At 42.2% G+C, this 24,089-nt stretch overlaps 1 protein-coding gene across 1 annotated transcript; it reads left to right on the forward strand.

Moving 5' to 3' along the window:
• Positions 1 to 22,455: 22,455 nt before the first annotated feature.
• On the forward strand, positions 22,456 to 23,523 carry LOC148036055 (uncharacterized). Its single transcript, XM_087678882.1, has one exon. The coding sequence runs from the start codon at positions 22,456 to 22,458 to the stop codon at positions 23,521 to 23,523; it is 1,068 nt and encodes a 355-aa protein (XP_087535008.1).
• Positions 23,524 to 24,089: the final 566 nt, after the last annotated feature.

The raw sequence follows: 24,089 nt of genomic DNA on the forward strand, positions 1-24,089 counted from the left end.
CAAAGAGCACTATTCCTCTCTATTGTATAGCAGATGACTTCTCAAAACCATACACATAGATGCCTCTCAGAAGAGTTTCATGTAGTCCCATTTCATCAAAAGCTCTCATAGACCTCATTCCAAGTTGAGCTTATTTCTTCCCCATCTGCAGTCAGGCTGACCAATTAATTAAAAATTCGTATGTTCAGTATGCTGTACTTGCTCCATCTTGGCATAGTAAACGCGAGCTTCGTATCCTTCCGAACTCGTCATGCTTCTTCAGTTCCGTCACAGCGCAGAAGGCAAGAAAGCTAGAGAGACAAGGCGGCAAGAGTAGATCCAAGGACCAGCTCGTTTCAGCCTCTGGAGCACACCAGTCCTTTACTGGTAATTTCTCCCCAGGAATGCAACAAGCACTCCTCCTTCCTCTCTCTTAGCATTCGAAGGGGCCAATAGCCGCACACCCAACTTACTGTCGATTGCTCTCACACATTTGAGAATTTGTCGCTCACATTCTTCAGATTTATTTTGGAGACGAAGAGGAAAACAACGAAATAAGGCTCTCGTGCTTCAGATATACTCTGGAGATGAAGGAGAAGAAACAAAAGAAGGCTTTGCTCGACGATCAACTATGGCGCCTTATCGAACTTCCGCGCTGCCCTACCAGCCTTAAGGCTTCCTACACATCCAATATCCACCCCTCAAGTTTCTCTTCCACCTGTCGCTAACCAATCATGAAGAACACCGGGCCAAAATCTTCATCTCTGCACGTCAACTTCCAGCTCCTCAAATACATTGGATCCTTCCTTAGGATTCATGAGAGAAGGTGGAATCAAGCCGACGTCGCACAAACTGATCAGTATCTTTTTCGTCGTAAGGCGATCTCCTTCCCTCAGCAGCTTACATGAAGGCTTCTCATGGCCGTCTCTGGATCCTCTGGATCTCCGACTGCAGATATCGATCAATTTTTCAATAATTAGCAAGGCAAATACTCATCTTCCTTTGGTGACATGGATTGGGGCTTTTGTTCTCCGTTCCCCCTGCAGCCCGACCTTTTCCCCATTGAGCAGTAGAGTACAGTATATCTCCTCAATCCTGGAATTAAGGCATCATGACACGCGTTCCCAGGGTGCAATCCACCATACCACAGCGTCCTATGCCTGCCTCTAAATCCACAATACATTGGGTCATGACGGCATACAAAACCAGAGCTAGCATTCGAGAGCAATCCCTTCACCCAGTTCCTGTAAGGGAACGACAGAACAATTCCCCGACATCATCCTCCAATTTTTTCTCGTGCCAGGCAAATTTTTCGAGCCCCTTTCCCCTGCGTGTCAACTCCTTTTTTTTTTCTTTCCGAATTCTGTTCCTTTCGATTTAATAATTCACAGTTTTTCCCCCAAAAAGCCTCCTTTTTCAAAAATAGCCATCCGTGGCAAAGCCTCCTTTTAAAATAGCCATCCGTGGCTTTGCTTTTTCCTTTATTAGACCCTCTGAATCCTGCAATAAGACTGTGCTTGGCAGCTGGATGATGTCGAACCTTCACCACTGTCCTGTACATCAGAAATAAAAGGAAACTTTCTTCAATATTTAATATATTTGCAATATCACCAACAATGAGTCCTGCAGACAGTGATCCTACAAAGATTTCAAGAAATCCCCCAAGCTCCAAGTTCAGCGTATCCTGAAATATATGCATTCCATGAGATTACATCATGAACTGGCAGTATGTCAAAGACACGGTGTGCTTCAGCAAGTAAGCCACTTCTGCCATACATGTCTACCAGTTTGTTTCCAACATAAAGCTGAGGCAAGAGACTGCATCACGAATGGGTAAGTTGTTGAAAACATGATGCGCTTCCGCAAGGGAGCCAAATTTCCCATACATATCCACAAGAGAGTTGCCCACCAAGGGCTACAAGCGCCACATTTACCATAGATACTAATAAGTGTGCTATTAACAAAAACTTCTGAAGTGAAGCCCTTCATGTGAGCATCAATACTCATACGCTGAGAATAAATGTAATCACAACAACTAAATATGTACAAAGTACCAAATCCCATGCACAACTTTTGGGTGGTTTACACACCTCGAATGCGCAGCAATACGACATCCACCCCCTCTAATCCTGCGCATCCTCCGGATGGGCCAACTACCCATGATCATTATCATCAAGATCCACAAACAAATCAATCTCTTCGTTATGCATTTCCGGTAGATCAACAAGATTTTCAGCCATATCATCTGTCTCTTCCATTGGAGTTTCTTGTCGTTGCTCTTCTCTCGAAAATTCTTCCAATGCATAATCCTCATCATCTCTTTTCTTGAAAATCTTGATTCTTTTTCCAGCAATAGGCACTCTAAGCACTGTCCCATCCAATTCAGTCAGCTCATATGTTGCATTATCAAAACATGTCTAACTATGTATGGCCCAAACCATCTTTTCACCATCTTCCGAAGTGCAGTATGCTGATTTTCAAGGCTGCTATCAAAGACCAATACCCAATCTCCCTCTTCTATTGCTCTAGGCCGCAAGCGATGCCTGCTATCAAACCTGTCCTTGTTCCTTAGTCTAGCAACTTTCAACCTATCAATAGCTAGCTGAATATCCTCAGGTCTCCTCTCCAACTGTCGAATCCGAAGAGCTAAGAGCTCCTCTCTCGTCAAATCCTCCTGCCAAGGTAAAACTGTCCAAGTCAAAGCACAAGTCTCAATCGGCATAACAGGTTTCTGACCATACATCAACTCTGCAGGCATATATCCTGTGGTAACACTATGAGTCGTACGATCAGCCCATAGAGCAAATGGTAGAAGTTTTGGCCATTCTCCAATCCGTCCTCTGCATGCTTTGGCTAATGCTTTCACTATAGGCGGATGCCCTCTTTCACTCTTTCCATTTCCCTCTAGATTGTATGCTGTGGTTAGAGCCAATCTGATTCCTAGCTGAGAGAAAAACTCCCTAGCTTCATGTGCATCCAATTCACCACGATCCGCAGTGATCTTACCCACACAACCATACCTGCAGAAAATTTCCTCCAATAAGAACTTACACACTGCACTAGTGGTCTTCGTTCTCAAAGATCTGCCCTCAACATGATTAGTAAGATCCTCTCTAGCCAAAACAATGTATCTCATCTGCCATAAACCCATAGGCATGGTAACCAAATCAACTACCCACTTATAATGAATGCATAGTGGATAGGTCGGATGAAGCTCATCTCTATGGCGCACTACTGAATACATCTGGCAGTCTCTGCAAGTCTCAACAAAGTGAGAAACATCTCTGTATATGCCTTTCCACCAATATTTCTCCTTGATTTTCTTATAAGTAGCCCATACTCCTCTATGACCAGCCCAAGGACTCTCATGAAACTCCCTCATCACCTGTAACTGTGTCTCTCTATCGCAGACAACCCGCAAAGGTAATCCGCCTCCTTTCTTCGGATGCTTCCAAAGAAATCCGTCCTTGAGAAAATAACCATAGGCTTTCCTTCTGATCTTCTTGAACTCTTCATCTGTCCATTCATCTCTTTTGCTTAGTGTACTAAGGTACCTGCCAATCTGCAACCAATCTCCAACATAAAGTTCTTCTGTAAAAGCCATAATATCAAAGACATGACAAACATGATCAACCATAGTGGCTGAAATTTCTGCATCATCCTCTTCTGCAAGTAGAGTCTCCTCATCATCATACCTGGCTCTAGACAACATATCTGCCACTGGATTATCCTTCCCTGCTATGTGTTTAAATTTCGGATTTAATGACTTGATGTATGCAATCCATCTCAACATAGCTATGTCCGGAGTAGAGCAACTCGTGATCATACCAATCAATGGCAAGCAATCTGTCTCTACCACAACTGAAGCTCCAATAAAGTACTCCTTGTCACATTTGAGAGCCGTGACAATCCCCAGTAACTCCCTCTTGATTTGCGGATATCTCCTCTGTCTCTCGTTTAGGACTTTCGCCCCAAACCGAATAGCATACCTATTTCCATCTGCATCATCTTGACCCACAGCCCAACCTATGCCAATTGGACTAGTGTCAACTGTCAATACAATAGGCCTATCACAATTATAATCCGCTTTCCTGAGAGTAGGAGCATTCTGCAATAACTTCTTCAATTTCCGCATGGCTCTAGTGTGGCTCTCATCCCAATAAAATTTCTGCCCCTTTCGAAGCAACTGATACAAACAATCTGCTATGTGTGCAAAATGAGGTATCCAAATCATATAAAACACACAAGCACCAATGAATCTCCGTACCTCTGAAGTGGTAGAACAATACTCTGCAATCTTGCCTATAGCATTCACCTTATCAGGTGAGGGTTTCCTGCCATAATATCCACACATATGCCCAACAATAACAACCTCATTCACTCCAAAAACAGATTTTTACCCTGAAAGTGTCAAGTTCACTTCTTCTAACCTGGCCAAAATCTTCTCACATGCTGAAATATGATCAGCCACAAAGTATTTGCATCCCTGCTCATTTAGGCTCTCATTCTTCTCTTCTTCTGCACACCCCTTAATGGGCACATCATCCAAGAAAGGCATAGTAAGTTGAGGTATGTAATCACGAAGGACCTTATGCATGGCATTCATCATGTGCGCAACAGAATTAGTGGCACCTTGAGGCAAGGTACACATCCTGACAAGCCCAATAGGAGTTCTGATGGTGGTTATGTCCCTGCTTTCCAAAGCCAGCTGAAACTGATCATATCCTGAATACAAATCACCCAAAGAATAGATGGCACGTCCAGCAAATGCCTCTGCAAACTCATCCACAACTGGACCTATACCAACATTCCTGATAGTAACTCTGTTCACTGGCTGCATGTCCTGAATAAATCGAAGAGTATCATTCTTCTTTGGAATTGTAAACCACCTGTTTGAGTATGGTGCAGATGAAGGCTCAAGGATTCCCATCCTGATTTTCTCATTCAATAAATCAATCAGCTTTGGCAAGTGTGCTTTAGGCACTGAATAGGTCGGAGATTCCATGGGATATGAGGAATAGTAAAAATAACCATAGGAGCAACAATATCAGGATTCACACATCCAATTTCATGTGGGACAAAAGCAAATCCCCTTCCATGACGCTCAAGCATCTCCTGAAAGCATTGCTTCTCTATGGGTAACAAGAAATCACCATTTCCAATTTTCAATTCAGCAAGTGTCTCTACTGAAAATTTATGACCAATATGCTCCGAATTCCTCAAAATTTGCTGTTTAGCAGCCCTCTCTATTTGCTGATCACTGTCAGGTGGAAGCGGTACAGCAACCGGCTTCACCTTCTTATCCACAGTTTTGTATTTCGTGTCAACCCTGGCTTCATTATGCTCTTCTGCATTACATAAACCTTGCTGTAAATCAGCAATTCTGCACTCCAATGGCTGAATATTCTTAGCCCTCTGCTCTATGGACTGCATAGAAACAGCCTCATACTCTGAATGCTGAAATATTTCAGCAGTAAACTCTGTTGGCTGAAATTTTTCAGCCCTCTGTCTCACTAAAAGCTGATCATAACCAGCTGGAAACTCTGTTTGCTGAATTTCTTCAGCACTCAATACTCTTTGTTGAGTTACCTCAGCCTTTGACTCAATCTGTGAAACAAAATCTGCAATTTCATTAAACATATCCAGGGATTGCACTAATACATTACCATGACAATTCAGCATATCAGTTTTCAGCATATTTCCCATCTCTACCATCGTATCTGCACAAATCACACTGTCATACATCCCATCTATGTGCTCATCATCCTCCAAAATTCCTGCATTTTTCAAATTTTTCTCCTTCCTGCATATATACTGCCTGGCAGCTCTAGGCAACCTAGAAGTCTTCTGATAACTCATTGAACTGTTTGCTGAAATCCCAACATAACCGGAGGAGAAAACACTGCTGCCAGGAGGCAAGAACTCCAATCTCCTCTCCTCTGTACCACCGTCGTCTCGCGAAACGGCGGTACCTAATGAAAACCCGAATCCCTCACAGTGGGTAAGGGTGCATCTCTGAGAGTATCTTTGTTTCTAATATGGTTCACACATACAGTCATAAACTGAACTGCTCTCATACCATCTTTACTGCGAATCCGTGCATAAGCAGATCCATCATCCATGACCTTTGTCTCCATGCGCATCTCTGTAATGAATGGCTGACCAAGAATTATGGGATAAGAGCATGAATCCTGCACAAAGAAATGAAAATCCTCCTCTACATCACCAATAGAAACCCTGACACTAGGGCAAGCAGCATATAAATCACCTGCAGTGTTATTGGCGGCTCTCATACGCCACCCATGCTCTACATCCATAGGCCATCTGTTACTCTCATAAACTCCACGTACTATGAGATTAATCTCTGAACCATGATCAACCAATGCAACATAAGGCACCTGTTTCTCTCCAATCTTTACCATCGTCTCTGTAGTTGCCCTAGCCCAATGGCTCCGCGAGAAGTGACTACGCGGTATCAAAACAGGCTCATCAATTTCAGCATAATGCATAGGCTGAACCCTCTTCTCTACCTGCGGCAAAACAGAAGCATTATCAACCATAACCTCATCATCATCATCATCCAACTCTCCAATCAAAACTCCCTGTGTATCAGTGGTAGACAATGCATGTCTTTTCCTCTTCAGGACCTCCTGAAACTGATCCTGAAACTCTCTTTTTTAGATGCCCAAAATCTCAGAAATAGTGAAAGTCACCTCACTGCCAAGTATCTTATCATTAAAGATTTTCTTCATGTTTGTAGATGTCTCAATATCGGACATCAATCTGAATCCTAGCTGCTTTCTCTCTCTAGGCTCTTGCCTCTTTTCTCTCTTTTGAGCATCCTCCATCTGTCGATCTGGCCCTGGTCTTGAAGATGGTCCTGCAGTAGGTGGAGTAACAAACTCACCCCCTCTAGTCTTCTTAGCTGCACTTGGATTTTCTTCATCCCTCTTATGCTTCTCCTCAACAAATACATCTGCACCATGAGATTTAGCCAAATAAGCATAAATAGAATACTTGTCAACATGCGAGTCCCAACCTGTCTCTGATCTGATGCTAGAGCCTACGCTAGTCAAAACAGTTTGCTGAATTTTCCCCTTGTTTGCAGTCTCCATAGCATAAGTCCATAGTGCAGACTGAGTCTCTGATCCCTTCTCAATCTGTACTCCATATGCAGAAGCATCACCTCTAGCCGTCACATAAGAAGTACGCGCAGCCATGTCCTCCACTAACTTCTTCATTCCACCTTTACCAAAGTTGGTAGCAAGTGGAGCTCCTGTCTCAGTCAACCAAATCTTACCATCTTGTCCCCCAATATACCAAATTTTGCCTCCTTGCATCCTGGAAAGAGTCACAATCCCTGCAATGCTGATGCTCCGTACTATCACACCAAATAAATCTCCGATCTCTCCTAGGAGCACTAGGAGCACTCCTAGGTGCAGTAGGAGCACTGGAAGAAGTAGTAGGCACAGTCGAAGCAAACTGCTCCTTCAACTTACCCACCAACTCCGCTTTGACTGACTCAAGTGTCAAATCTGTGATACCTTTGATTATGTCATCAAGAGAAGTAGGCACCGATGGAGCGGATGGTTTTGGAGCAGAAGGTGTAGGCATCGGTCGTGGAACAGGAGGAATAGGTGGAGTAGAAACAGTAGGCACTGGCATAGGCCAAGAAACTGGCTGAGGAGGAGAAGAAATAACAGGGATAGAAGTAGGCATAGGAGCAGATGATGGTGTAGGTGTCATGGAACCATTCTGTAGGCGAGTCTTCCATATCCTCCTCTTGGTCAAAGTCGAGACTGCATCCTGAGCATCCTGCCAATCAGTTTTAAGACCCATAGGCTTCGTGTGATCTTCAAGAAGCTCACCCAATTCTTCTTGAAGAGCAAGATCTGCAGCTTGCAAGAAAAGCTCAACTTTTTCAACATCCAATGCTCTTTGTTCAATGGCATCAAGCTGACTATACCTCTCTTCGAATTCTCGAATCAACTCCGAAGCAGCAAGACCCTTGTTTGGCATGTAGACCCACTCTCGGAATGACCGCCGAGTAGCCATACCAAAGTCCTCAAGGAAGTATTCTTCTTTTAGAGCCTTCTTAAAATCTTGCCAATGTGTATTTTGAATAAATAAATCAGTCACCTTTGTCCTCAAAGCAGGTGTGACAAGACAAAGGAAGTACTTACTCATAAGTCTAGCAGGAACTCCAAAAAATCCCATCTTGATCTCATATGTCTTCAAATATGCTGAAACATTACGCCCATCAAATAGCTTCTTCTCACTCTCAACTGCTTCAATAGCCTTAGTCGCACTGTTTGCATTCTCCTGCTCCGAATAGAGTTGCCTTTGTTGAGACAACTGCTGTTGATGCAATTGTTGTTGCTGCTGCATATACATTTGTGTTTGCTGATTTTGGAGCTACATATACATGGACATATTCTGCAAAATCTATTTTAGATCCTCCGTTGAAGTACTTGACGCAGTAGTCATTGATGGAGCTGAAGTAGAGGCAGCTGGAATTGTAGAAGAAGCTGAAATAGAGGCTGAAGTGTCTCCCATCCTGAAATTTCTGCGACGCTTTCACGTCGGGTTCACCAAAGATGTCGAAGGATTTATGAAAGCAAAGTCGCGTCTTCAGAAGACCTTGATGATTTTCAGGATAAAAGATCAATCAAGCTGAATTATTCTTAATTACTGCTGTCTACTGTTGTAAATGTCCACATTGCAGCTCAGAAAAAGATCAATGGAATCAAGGTTGATTGTATCATATAGAACTGATGACATCCTTGTAAAAATAAATAGTATAGAAGGTTGGCTCTTCTTTTTCATTCAGACAAGTTTAAATTTTTCAGGAGCAGTGTTGGCTTGTAAACAGGTTGAAGAAGTGTCACAGATTTTTGCCAGTCGAACAATAGAAATCAGTTCATGATTCTAAAAGGACAAAATAGCATGTTTCTTCTAACTTTGTGACTGCATACACATCTTGTCAAGGTGGATTTCCAGTAATATTGAGGTTCTCTGTACTGAAGTGAATGCTGGAATCATCATCAAACTCAAAACATTCTGCTCAGATTTCTAAAAGAAAACTGGAACTAGCTCTGCAGGTTCAATGGCCTTGGTTGTTGAGAATACTCTAACTTGTAGCTTTGTGGAAGCAACTGAAAGATGTCTTAAATCTGATCCTTGAAACCTCGAGACAGCATCTCATCGGCTTCATCCAGAATAAACATTTTGATGAAATCTGCAAGTAGTTCCCCAGAGTTCGCATAACTTTATCAATCTGCTGTGCAAGTTCTCGGGTAGGTGCCAGAATAAACGCCTCTTGAATAACGTCGAAGCCCTTGACAAAGAGCACTATTCCTCTCTATTATATAGCAGATGACTTCTCAAAACCATACGCATAGATGCCTCTCAGAAGAGTTTCATGTAGTCCCATTTCATCAAAAGCTCTCACAGACCTCATTCCAAGTTGAGCTTATTTCTTCCCCATCTGCAGTCAGGCTGACCAATTAATTAAAAATTCGTATGTTCAGTATGCTGTACTTGCTCCATCTTGGCATAGTAAACGCGAGCTTCGTATCCTTCCGAACTCGTCATGCTTCTTCAGTTCCGTCACAGCGCAGAAGGCAAGAAAGCTAGAGAGACAAGGCGGCAAGAGTACATCCAAGGACCAGCTCATTTCAGCCTCTGGAGCACACCAGTCCTTTACTGGTAATTTCTCCCCAGGAATGCAACAAGCACTCCTCCTTCCTCTCTCTCAGCATTCGAAGGGGCCAATAGCCGCACACCCAACTTACTGTCGATTGCTCTCACACATTTGAGAATTTGTCGCTCACGTTCTTCAGATTTATTTTGGAGACGAAGAGGAAAACAACGAAATAAGGCTCTCGTGCTTCAGATATACTCTGGAGATGAAGGAGAAGAAACAAAAGAAGGCTTTGCTCGACGATCAACTATGGCACCTTATCGAACTTCCGCGCTGCCCTACCAGCCTTAAGGCTTCCTACACATCCAATCTCCACCCCTCAAGTTTCTCTTCCACCTGTCGCTAACCAATCATGAAGAACACCGGGCCAAAATCTTCATCTCTGCACGTCAACTTCCAGCTCCTCAAATACGTTGGATCCTTCCTTAGGATTCATGAGAGAAGGTGGAATCAAGTCGACATCGCACAAACTGATCAGTATCTTTTTCATCGTAAGGCGATCTCCTTCCCTCAGCAGCTTACATGAAGGCTTCTCATGGCCGTCTCTGGATCCTCTGGATCTCCGACTGCAGATATCGATCAATTTTTCAATAATTAGCAAGGCAAATACTCATCTTCCTTTGGTGACATGGATTGGGGCTTTTGTTCTCCATTCCCCCTGCAGCCCGACCTTTTCCCCATTGAGTAGTAGAGTACAGTATATCTCCTCAATCCTGGAATTAAGGCATCATGACACGCGTTCCCAGGGTGCAATCCACCATACCACAGCGTCCTGTGCCTGCCTCTAAATCCACAATACATTGGGTCATGACGGCATACAAAACCAGAGCTAGCATTCGAGAGCAATCCCTTCACCCAGTTCCTGTAAGGGAATGATAGAACAACTCCCCGACATCATCCTCCAATTTTTTCTCGTGCCAGGCAAATTTTTCGAGCCCCTTTCCCCTGCGTGTCGACTCCTTTTTTTTTTCTTTCTGAATTCTGTTCCTTTCTATTCAATAATTCTTAGTTTTCCCCCCAAAAAAGCCTCCTTTTTCAAAAATAGCCATCCGTGGCAAAGCCTCCTTTTAAAATAGCCATCCGTGGCTTTGCTTTTTCCTTTATTAGACCCTCTGAATCCTGCAATAAGACTGTGCTTGGCAGTTGGATGATGTCGAACCTTCACCACTGTCCTGTACATCAGAAATAAAAGGAAACTTTCTTCAATATTTAATATATTTGCAATATCACCAACAATGAGTCCTGCAGACAGTGATCCTACAAAGATTTCAAGAAATCCCCCAAGCTCCAAGTTCAGCGTATCCTGAAATATATGCATTCCATGAGATTACATCATGAACTGGCAGCATGTCAAAGACACGGTGTGCTTCAGCAAGTAAGCCACTTCTGCCATACATGTCTACCAGTTTGTTTCCAACATAAAGCTGAGGCAAGAGACTGCATCACGAATGGGTAAGTTGTTGAAAACATGATGCGCTTCCGCAAGGGAGCCAAATTTCCCATACATATCCACAAGAGAGTTGCCCACCAAGGGCTACAAGCGCCACATTTACCATAGATACTAATAAGTGTGCTATTAACAAAAACTTCTGAAGTGAAGCCCTTCATGTGAGCATCAATACTCATACGCTGAGAATAAATGTAATCACAACAACTAAATATGTACAAAGTACCAAATCCCATGCACAACTTTTGGGTGGTTTACACACCTCGAATGCGCAGCAATACGACATCGCATTGTACACAGTAGTGCAAAAACTATTTTGTATGGCTCTCATAAAGCACACAGTGCTATATGTGCCCTGCCACAAATTTTTTTTTTCCTATTACCGTTGCTATTAGCGTCGTAAATTTTAATGCTCGCGTCGCTATTGGCGCCGCTATGCACGTCGCAGCTAATAGCGACGGTTTGCGATATTACCGACGCTGATAGCGACGCCAATACCGACTGTTCTATGGCGTCACCAATAATGACACTTTTTGTGATGACGGGGGAAGATTTTTTTGTTTGTATTTTCGTCGCTCTAAACGTCGGTATAAGGCCTATATCTTGTAGTGACTTCTATAGGTGTGGCAAGTTGAATATGTCTATGTTTGAATAAATGGACCATGATTGCAAGAAGATTTTGTGATGTTATGATGGCACTTTTCAATCTTTGGAAAAAAATAGAAGCAGTTGTATTTCTTGCAACATATTAAATTTTTTTTTTCCTTTGAGATGTTTAAGAGCTAGAGTAAGAAATGGTCTTTAAATACTCAGAGTAAATGCCTTGAAAATGGAGATATTAGTATAATGTATTGTTGCTTTTGATGATAAAGTTTTGAACATGATTGTTTTTGAACACGTTCTTTTTGTGTGGGTATGAGTCATACCCACTTGGGAAACCTTAGCCTAAAGTAACATTGGGTAGTCACCCACCAATCATTTGTCCTAAATGTCACCACCTGGATCCAATGGAATACATGGCTGAGACAATTAGGTAGCTTTTAGGTGTATCTCATAGGGGAGTATTCACTTTGACCCATAAGGATTGACCCAAGGTTCCTTATAACTAAACTATATTCATTAACAATATTCTAACACACTTAGGTTGGACATCCAAAATTAGTTTTCTTGATTAATCCTTTAGTATAGGTTTATTATATGCCTTTAGATCACAAAAACATAGGCAAGTGAAAGTAGTCATTTATTTCAAAAAGGTGATTAAAAATTTTCTCTGGATGAACTGCTTTGTACTGAGCCAAAATACTTAGAATTGCTCTAGACTAGAACGATTAGTATTGAGTGTTATCTTCGTTAGATTATCCAATACTAAGCAAAGCCATTATGTATTGGAACTTTATTTACTAGACCTTCATCATATCACCTAACTAGTATAGGAACCTTTCTAAATGCATATGGAGTCGCAAGTCATTGATTTGGTTTTAGACCCTTGAAAGTCTCCCTATAGCCTTTCTAGTTATCATGGACTTGGGCAATCAATCATACCTTGTAGATAGGCCACTCATCTAGAGGACCAGTCCTAGCCTCGAGGGGTTCACTATATATATATTGTCTATATAACGTGCGTTCATGGCCTATTTATAAATATCCTAATCTGTGAATTTTTCTTGAATAAAATACAACCCTTTTCTATTCAATCTGTAAGTAACCCCTTTATATGACACCCTTCTGTATGTAAAAAATGTATAAAAATGGTGCTTTAAAAACCCCTTATTTTGAACTCACATTATATATACATATATTCATGAGTGATCCCCCCGAGGTCCTAGCACCCATGAAAAAACCAGTTCTTGGTTGTGGAACTCAATGTGGTGTGCTTGGGGATAGCTACAACCACTCCCAATCCCTCAATAGCTTTCTTAATAGTTAACATGAACAATGATAAAATAGACATGCCAAGATAAGGAATACAATATTTTCCAAACAAAGTTTTGATATATTGCATCTATGGAACCGAGAAGTAAATCATGCAATTATTCTCCTACTAATCAATTGCAAAGGTATACTATGTTCTTTTTGAAAGCTAAGGCTTGACTAGTAAGATATCTTGATTAAAACATAGTAGATTCAGTTCCATGGTTTTTGGAGAAGGAAAATAATCTATCCTCTAAGTAAAAACATAATTTACGTGAATTCAACTAATCAACTAGCTATGGTGGAGGTGGAAGGGGGACTATATTTGTCATCACAACTGCTTGCTGCATTGTATCCACTTCACTTGCATTGGTTAGGACTTACCGTGCTACAACTACACTTCTCCTCTTTGGGCCATCATACCGAGTTGGGATCTAAAATGGGCCCGACACTGGCTAAAAGCACTAGCCAAGCCTCTCTGTACTCAAAGAACACAACCCCTTGGTCTCCTGGCCAAGAGTGTATAAGGGACATACTCCCAACTGCTATCCCGAATCTCACGTTTGTTTTGAACTGTAGTCCAATGATTAAACCCCACACTCCTTAGAGGGAGACCCTACACATAGATCCATATAAAATACTTCGTAATCACAAACACAAGGAGGCACCCCTCTGATTGAATGTTGTGGCCCCACTATAGCTCTCCAACACTAGGGGGATTGGCCCCTCGATGCGCCACTAACACAAATAACACAGGCGTCACAAACTCCACTCTTGTTTTAGAATGATTCAGGAGATAAGATATTTCATCACTTAACAATTTCCCAAGGAACCCAAATGCCTAAACCTATAGTTTAAGTATCTCACAACTTAGCGTGGGTCACATATATAAACCAACTGCAATGCATCAAGGAGTTACCACGTGATATGCGCAATGCAACTGTGAAGGCTATTGTGCTTTAAAAAAATTTATGATTCATAAATTAGTGTTGTGAAGTGTAACAAACATTTCTTTTAATGGTTTCAGCCTACACGTCATGCTTTGTTGTTGCTAAGGGTCCTCATGCTGCTTAACCCCTTTAAACTTAATTCATAAACATCCTATATGGTATATGCACAAACAAATAGATCATAATTTCATATGTTCTTAGCAACTAATCAACGTCAAAACCCCTTTCTCCCCCTACTATTTTGGTTGAGTAACATTGATTGGTGTAAAGAGTGGCTTTTTCATGTGTTTTTCTTGTAAAAAATAGTAAAAACAGACTTTAACATAGAGACATAGCTAAAATGAGGCTTATCCCTTATTCTATAGCCATGCCATACATTCACGGACATAAAACATATTTTTTCTTAATTTTCTAGCGCAAAAAAACTAACTTTTTTCAAATTTTCACTATTTTTATTCATTTATTTAGATAAAAATTTTGATATTTTTTATTTTTGGGTTAGGAGTTATCACAACCACTGCGCATTGATTTTATATTCATTTCTATCCATATGAAACCCCCAAAATTTATCATTTTCATGAAAACCATATAATTATGGGTTTTGTGTGTTTTGATATAAATTATAAAACAACTAATTTTTTTTATTTTCTTCAAGATTCTTGATAAAGTTCAGCATTTTCAATCACCATTTACAAATAATTTCATTACACATCTTTCATAAAATGAATGAATGAGTGCTCACGCATAGAAATCTGGTTTTAGAGGTGTGTATTTAATGGTTGGGGGGCCGTTGACGCTTATTTTCTACCATTGGCACTCTCTCCAACTCGGATCCATGACCTCCTCTGGCCCAGTACCATTATTCCATCAACATCTCACATCTAGTTCCTCCCCTTTCTTACATGGATTCATACGTGTGAACAACGCTCAAGAGGAGAGAGAAAGAATAGAAATCATACTTTCTCGTCATGCAACCATTGTGTGATTGAAAACCGGCATCAAAGAGCAAAAAACGGAAGGAAGAAGCTGCAAAAAATAAGCGTTAATGGCCAAGAAGTGGGAAGCACGTTTCTACATCCGCCATTTTGAAACACCCCACCCTTCCCTCCAAATTTTCTTTTTTTTAAGAGGGCCTTTGGCCCCCCCTAAAGGACATGCCCAAAATTTCTAAAATCTTGGTCATTTTGGGCTTTGCATCATCCGCCTTCGTGTCTCTCCCGTCAGACACTTGAATTAAGTTTCGAAAAATCCTGTCTGATGGGCTCGATATCTCGAATGGCCAAGAAGCTCTCTCTCTTCCATCCAACTATCGAAAAAAATACTAAAAATCTGCAACCACTGCAACGACCAAAGTTTTGCATTTTTATCTTCTTGGCCTTTGAAATTGTTAGATCTTCAAGTTCCGCTTCCGTCAGCTTTAAAATTATGCCTAAAATTTGCATTAGTCCGCCTCTGATGTGCACTTGACGATCTCTAAAAACTGCTCCCATTGGTGACCACAAGATAGGGAGACTCAGCCCGTCGAACCCCATGAACTGATATGCACCAGAACAGCTCTCACCCTAGCTCCTGATAGAATCAAGGCATGAAAATCCACAAGGGATAGATCTAGCATAATTTGGCAGAAATATTGAGCAAGTTACTAACCAGCTGCTCTAACATGGACTGGCTAAAAAGCCTATCAAAGAGGCCATCATAGTGGTGGTCTGAACGACCTACCTAACTTAGGACAATGGGACCATGACCTCCTATTAGGCGAGGACTCCTATAGCCTAGTCATCATACTTTTCTTGTAACATATTTCCTTTCAAGGTTTCCATACTCTTGCATGTAAAAAGGAGAGAGATGAGAGTAGAGTGACCCAAGGAGAATAGGGCATCGGCCCCAGGTCCTGTCTCGATACCGAAGAATCTACCAAGCTCTCACAAGGTGACACTTGATCCTTTTCTATTCTGCTCACTTTTATTTTCACTCCAACCTTCCTTTTCTTTCCTAGGCTAGCTACTAGCCTAGGAAGACAAGGCATCGGGGGTTTGACTCATCCCCAAGAACCTACTAGGCTTCCGCAAGGCGATAATCATCTGCTTGTAGGATTTTCCTTCCTTTTTTTTCACTTTTATTATTAAGGGGTTAGAACCCCTTTTTACACACCTCTGTAATTTTTATCTTGAGATACATTCAGAACTTGCTCTTCTTTGCTATTTCACATGCTTCTCTAACCGCCTCACACTAGCAGGGACTCCTAGGACAATTGCCTAGTAAGCAAGAAGGATAGGGTCACAAGGACTACCCTCTATCAAACGTCTTTAATGCTTAACAACGTCCTAACATAGGAGGTAGAAAACTAATCCAATCTCCCCCAGATATATCTAACCAAACCCTAGGACTTCATGCCTTGATTGACGGTCCCCACAAACAAAAAGAAAATACCCCCCCACATACACATATAACACTATTAGCTTAAGAGGAAAACTTGGAAAGGCGACGATACCCTTGGAATGGCTAATAAATTAGAACTTGACAAAGAAAGCCCTCTTGTCCTTATGAAATAAACCATTTTACTATCACTCAACACAGTGTACTGGTGAAATAATCCCTTCGTCCTAACATTACTTGACTGAAGCATAAAACCAACCAAGGATAAGGCCACTTAGGCCCTACACTAAGTGCATCAGGTTAGTAGCTAGCCCCCTACTTAAATAGCAAGGGGTGTTCAATGAATATGAGGATACACTATCCTATGCGTCCACCATGACAGAGTAGGAAGATGCTCACTTGCTACTTGACTCATAACCCAAACTAACCATCAATGGCTGAAATATGATGTGTCAGCAAGAAGATCCCAAAGTAGTCTAGGACTAATGTTAGAAGGTAGTTGTAAGGGCTCCCCTGGACCACCACAATTGAAAAAGACATCTTCCACGAAAGCATAGTTAGCCACGGAATCCACAAAGCGATTCCATTGTCGAGGGATTAATTGACAAGTCACCATTCAAAGATATGCAACATATCCAAGGCTGTATGGCGGTACATCCATAAAATGGGATCTTGCACACTGTAGGTCCCATTTAGTTGATTGATTAGTAAATGTGAGTTACCTTTAACTAATAATCGGCGAATACCACCACATTGGGCTACATTTAGCCCCATGATTAATACATTGTATTCTGCCATATTATTTGTAAAATAGAGCCCTAAATAGACTCCCATATTCATGACAATCCTAGATCGAGGATTTTTAATGACCACACCAATGCTCACATGTTTAGCGGGCCCTCTGGAAGCTCCGTCAAAATACAGAGTATAAACCCAGGCTTCATTAATAGGCCACACCATAATAATCAACTCACTCGTACTTATGATAATCAAAATCAAGCAGAGAGAGAGGATGTAAAACATGCACAATTCCTCCTTCCTCGTTGAACTCGATAGGAATGCTAGTTAGAATTCATTGACAATGGTGGCAGTAGATCTTAATTACCCATGTAAAGGATCCAACTTGCCACTCAGTAACTTGATACCCTTTGCTTCACCAGATCACTCAACCTTGGTGGTAACATTTCTCAAGATACGAATGCTCCAGATAGAAAATTGTGCATCCCATCTGCTTATTAAAGTTAACTTTAGTCTTAAACTCTACCCCTACAAATTTGCTAGAAGGGTCGTAGAGACATTCTTCCCTACATGTACAATCTTGTATGGTCCATCCGACTTGGGTTCTAATTCTCATGGAAAGAGCTCCCTTTGAGCATCATAATATAGAACTAATTGACCTTTCACAAATTTATACTTCTTAGAATGAAGATCATGAAGGGCTTTCATTATCATTTTCCCTACTTCTTGATGTAATAAAGCCTGCAACAATCGAATCTCATCAAGATGTGCCAGAGAAGTACACCGTTCTTGTAATGCTTATTTCTCTCCCAATGAATGATTGAGGGAACAACACATAGTGGGAAGCTCTATTTATAATGGCAAGATGCACTCCTCTCCATACACAAGCTTAAATGGGGTGTGGCTTGTGGCTCTCTTGAATGTTTTTTTGTAAGCCCACATAGCCACATATAATTTCTTATCCCAGTCGCACTTGCTTTTTCGATATGATCTTGAATAAGATTCCTACCAATTGTTTATTTGTAGTCTCAACCTGACTATTCGCTTGAGGATTATACAGGGTAGTCTTGTTGTGCTTAGTCTTCAAAGCTTCAGTCACATTGCCACTATAACTTTTTTCAAGAAGTGTGTCCCTTGATCAGACAATCTCCTTCGGTAGACCGAAACGGAAAATAATTTGCTCCATAATGAAACTAGCCATCTCCTTAGCATTGTCCTTCACCGTTGCTTGAGCTTCAAACGACTTTATAAAGTAGTGTGTTGCTACAATAATATACCACTTTTGCATAGTTGATGAAGGGTATATTGGTCCCATAAATCAATACCCCATTTCTCAAAGGGTAACATAACCAAAATGGGATTTAGAGGTCGTCTACTACAATTTTTCCTCGCATTGTGTCTTTGATAGACATCACAATGCTTAACATAACTAAAAGCATCTTGGAAGATCGATGTCCACCAATATCCAGCACATAGAGCTTTTTGGATGGTTAGCCAGCCAACAAAATGTCCCCCACATGTTGAATCATGGCACTCCTCAAGAATAAATGGTACCTCATCGGGTAGTACACAATGTTGATAGATATCATCTACTCCTCTCTTATACAAGACACCAACTATAATTGAAAAGGGTAATGCTTGTTGCTTGATTTTTCTCTTTTCCCTGTCCAACACCCAAATTGAGTTCCAAATATCCTACATGAATAGCTCGACATCCCAAACGACTGGGAAGCTCTAAAAAAGTACTAAAAATCTACAACCATCACAATGAGCGAAGTTTTGAATTTTCGTCTTCCTTGATCTCTAAAATTGTCAAATTTTCAGGTTGTACTTCCATCGGCTTTAAATTTCTGCCTAAAAATTGCAGTAATCTGCCTCTAATATGCACTTGACGGTCTTTAAAAACTACTCCCATATACCTCGTGATTCTTGATTGGCTCTTAGGGTAGGGTAAGTAGTAGAGAGCTTGGTTAGGAGAAGGTGACAAAAAAGGAGGTTGAAAAGGATTAGGTTGAAATTGGGATATAAGAAAGCAAGGTATAGAGTCGGACGACAAGCGTATTGTTGTAGAAAAGATATGGTCACAATTCCTTTCTCTCATAGTTGGAATCAAAGTGTTCTCTTCTACTCATGGCTATCTCTACGCAATGCAATGTCTCTCTTTATATACCGGTTGAGGGGAGGGGGAGGGGGTAATCTTATATGCTTTGCATGGCACTAAAATAGGGTAATCTTATAACCCTGATGCAGTTGATTACTTGACCAAATGGCATGAAGAAAAGGCTACCAGGAAATGCAAAAAAGAGGATGTAGTCTAATTTTTTATAGAGGATACCACTAGAGATAACAACATATCAATATCTTGGTTTTAGAAAAAAGCTATAAGGAAGCTGACAAAGAAGTTAGATTTAAAGCATAGGTTTGTTATGCCCTATTACCCTCAATGTAATGGACTGGTAGAAGCATTTAACGAGACTTTGTAGAAGATTCTCTTTAAGTCAGTTGAAGACCATCCCAAGGATTGGGACAACTACTTGCATCAAGTTTTTCTAGGGCTTATAGGACCATTCAAAAGACCAATATAGGGTCTACTCCCTTTCATCTAGTGTATGGTCACGAAGATGTAATACCTACGAATCTCATATTTTCCACTATGGAGTTTATAAAGAGGCACTAGTTGGGATCCAATCCAGAGTAAGAAGTTGATAGGGAGCTGAAATTGGATGCATTATAGCTTGACAAGCAAGCATGCAATGGTCTACTATGAGAAGAAATTTTTAAAAAGAAAGGAATGGTATAATGCCTAGTTAATCAAAAAGGACCTTGTTGAAGGAATGCTAGTCATGAGATATGAGAGCCGTTTGGACTCTACCTTCCAGAATACTAAGTTTTGAGTTAGATGAGAGAGACCCTTTTTTATCAGATAGAAGTTTGAAAATGACAGTGATGTATTGCAAGATCTAAATGTGATAGTTCATAAGGGCAGAATCAAGGTTATGTTAAGGGTTTCTGAGAATGCAGGCAATAGATTGCGGAGTAGCCAGAATGCCGTTCATTAAAATCAATCGTAAAAAATTGGATGGAGGCCTTAGCAGGACTATAAGGAAGTGGATTGCCCAGAAAGAATCAGATCTAGAGAAGTTTGATAGAACTTTAGGATTTCCGAGGGGCAGTTTGGTGAAGCCTTTGAAAGACTTACCAATGAAGGATAAAGTGTTCATGTGGAGAGGGAGGGTTGGGAGCCTATTCACAAAAGACAAATTGGGGAGAAGGGGATTGCTTGACGGCATATCCGCCCATGGGGAAGATGAATTAATAGAACATATTTTTTGGGATGGCTATGTTGGTGCTTCGTGGGTATGGCAATCTATATTCATCTAATTGAAGTGAAGTGGTGATGAGTGGGAGAAGATAAAATTATTGCATTCTTGGAGAAATCAGAATGCGTGAAGGCAACGGGGCCCAGGCATATTAGTTCTCCATATCGTCAGAATCTTTAGCGTGCAAACAATTCAGGAGGCGAGACTTAGATTGGTGTTTGAAGGGTGCGAGCTTGAACTTGGTACTAGGGATATAGCATTCAAGGTTAAATTGCATTTTGGGAGTTTGCTTGTAAAGGTGAAAGAGACCTGGCTAAGGTACCCAACTATTTTGCTTAGCCACTCATGGACCTATGAAATGGATATTTATTGATGCATTCCTATGGGACAAATAGATATAATGGTTGCTTTCAAACTATCTCAAGTTTTTTTAAATTATGCCTTATTCTCGAAGCCTTCTCTCCTTAGGAAGTTGACAGTTTTCCAAGTGGTGATCTCTCTTTTTTGTAGATTGGGTTGTCTAGGACCAGGGTGTTCACTTTTGAAGGGCTAGTCCATATTTTCTCCTGAAGGTCTCTCTATGATGTTGCCCTTCCACTTGAAGGTCACTTTTCAAAATATGGCCTTTGAATGATGAGTGCAGTAAATATTACCTTTCAAGTTCTAAATTTTGTGCAAGGAAGCTTTTTAATCAAAATCACTTAACAACGATAAAATTCTAATTCATGTGTAAGACAACTTTTCCATTCAATTTATACTATACATATTCGATTTAATGAACTCTATTATGAATCATTGATATAGCCTTTACTATCTAGCCTCAATGAATTTCCAGCTATCCGAAGTAGAGTAGATCGCATCCCAATCTACCTCACTTGGATCTTGTGTGCCATTGTAAGAAATAAACATATTAAGCTTGTTAACATTCTCTAAGCTCTATCGATTGCGGTCATTTGACTTGACACAGTTCATCTTGGAGAATCCCCTTTCACAATTGATTGTGCTTGTCTTAGTAACTAGGCATTGGGCAATTAGATTAATAAATTTATTTATAATACAATATACTAAATTTCAAGGAAAAAAAAGCCCTTCAAAGGCAAATTTTTCTTTTTCCTTTCAAATGCATTGCTTGCAATATTTTTGGATTCTCCAGAAGGTCAATAATAGCCCAGAATGCAACCTTAAAAAATGAACCCTTGTCCTTCCTAAGTGAATTTTCCCAAAGGTCTTAGAGGACCTATCCTTTTCTTTTCAAAAAGTTTGGAAGGACATAAAACTATTTTTCTAAAATTCTTACATTTCTTTTGAAGGGTAATATATGTATCACTCTTCTCTAGAAGGACAAAACCCCCTTTGAAGGGTTTTGCAACCTTCAAATTTTAGGCTAAATTCCCATTGAAGGTTTGTGATTGGCGTATACACGTTGATTAAACAGAATTTCATGTGGGCCAGTGAACAAAAAGCGCCGCCAGCTGCCAGAACTACCTCAGCACGCGGAATATTCCTTTGCGGCGCCCCCGTGACAACGCGACGTTGCCGCTTTTCGTGAGTTACAACGCGGGAATCGAGGGTCTCTCTCACTCGAAGGCTCTCATCATCTCCTCGTCCCGCGTCTCGGCTAGCCTTTTCATTTGCATTTCCCATTGTTCACTTTTGCTTTCTTTGGAAATTGGCGGGCGTGTTCTGCTGTGTCTACACTGCACACACACAAGGGCGGGTGGTGCAGCTAGCAAAGGAGAAGGACTGTGTCGACCGTGAAGAAGATCATCCATTGATTCCAGATTCAGAATTAGTCTGTCATAATTGCTGCATGCTCTACTACTGTACAGCAGTACCTCTCCTGTACTAGTCGACAGATACACAACTACATCAGACAGAGAGTGCAGCAGCGCTCATTAAACTGCTGTGGTGTTAGCCTGGGAAGTCCACCCTCATTCAGATCATCAGAGATCAGAGACAGGAAGCAGAGAGCAGCAGTGTCGTATCGGTACTACGTCTCTTCTTGCAGCAGCTATATCATAGTTTCTGACGATGGAGGACGAGAAGATGCAGTTTTGGCAGGCCATGGCCTCCCAGCATGGGGAGCATTGGTTTGTTGTGGCAGCAGCAGGCCGATCAGGCAGTACGGCCACTACCACGGGCCACACAGGTGGCGTGCCAGCAGCATTTCTGAGGGAGCTCGTCCGCACGCAGGGCGTGCCCCCCTCCTTTCGAGCGCGTGTCTGGCTTGCCCTCTCCGGAGCCCAGCGTGCACGTTCCCGGGTACCCAGCACCTACTACGCCGACCTCCTCTGGCTGTGCCGCAACAGCCCCTCGGCGGCAGAAGCACCGAGTGTGCAGGGGGCGTTGCGGCAGATTGCCCTAGACATCCCACGCACACTCCCGTCTCACCCCTGGTTTCAGAGCGAGCAGGGCCGCCTCGCCCTCGAGAACGTCCTCACCGCCTATGCCTTGCGCAACTCCGAGGTGCGCTACTGCCAGGGACTCAACTTCCTGGCAGCCACGCTGCTTCTGGTGACCCAGCACGACGAGGAGGATGCGTTCTGGCTCCTCACCGTCTTGGTGGAGCGTATCTTGCCGCCCCACACCTACAGCGAGCTCCTCCTTGGCACCGCGGCGGAGCACGCCAGATCCGCCTTCCTCGCGCGTCTCTACGAAGCCTGCCCTCGCGTGTACGAGCATCTCTCCCAGCACCTGTTCTACGACCCCTCCCTCTTGCCCAGCCAGTGGCTCATGACCCTCTTCACCACCTCCCACCTGCCCCTCGAGACCACCCTCCGCCTCTGGGATGTTCTTTTCACTGAGGGCAGCTCCGACGTGCTCCTGGCTGCAGCCGTCACCATCTTCTGCATGTGCGAGGACCGCCTGCTCTCCTCGCGTAGCGATGAGGACGCACATGCCACGCTTGCATTCCCGGCATCCCACGTCATTGCGGATGCAGACGCCTACTTGGCAGCTGTCGTATCCAGGCTACCACCTCCGTCTGGGTCGGAGCAGCCACTTGTAGCTGCAGCAGCAGGGCGAGGCTCCTGCGCAAGCACTTGTTCTGCGCGGGCCGGGCGAAGCTGGCATTTCACCAGCCTCTTTGGTAGAGGATGATGACAGCCTATAAGCTGTTGCCCCTCAACATGGTACAGCCAAGGCACCATAAAGTTACAATGTATATAACTTGCAGCGGTTACACATTTTATCCCCAGCACTGCCCAGTGCGTGCTGGCTGCAACGTCATTTGTGGATCTGTACACCCTCTGATGACATTGATCATCATGCTGTGTAGGTACTTCGGTTACACATTTTATCCCCAGCACTGCCCAGTGCGTGCTGGCTGCAACGTCATTTGTGGATCTGTACACCCTCTGATGACATTGATCATCATGCTGTGTAGGTACTTCTGCCATTCGTTTGTTTCTCAGGTGAGAGCCATTCATGTTTCAGTTGTGAGAGAGAAGAATATGTACACAGACCTATATTGTTTGATGCTGTTGCAACATGAGATTGCTTGCAACCGAGCAATGCAATCTTGTCTGCTTTCTTAGTCTTGGTCTTCAAAGGGCAGCCATAAATAATTAGCAGCTGGTTGCAAATTCGAATACCGTCTGGGCTCTGGTTTTATATCTTGATCACTGCTCTCGTTAATATTGCAGTAGTGTCCATAAGCATTTAGA

The sequence above is a fragment of the Lygodium microphyllum genome, chromosome 5 (assembly GCF_053477565.2).
Source record: "Lygodium microphyllum isolate KBCC chromosome 5, Lygodium_microphyllum_v1.1.10, whole genome shotgun sequence".
Taxonomy (NCBI): Eukaryota; Viridiplantae; Streptophyta; class Polypodiopsida; order Schizaeales; family Lygodiaceae; genus Lygodium; species Lygodium microphyllum.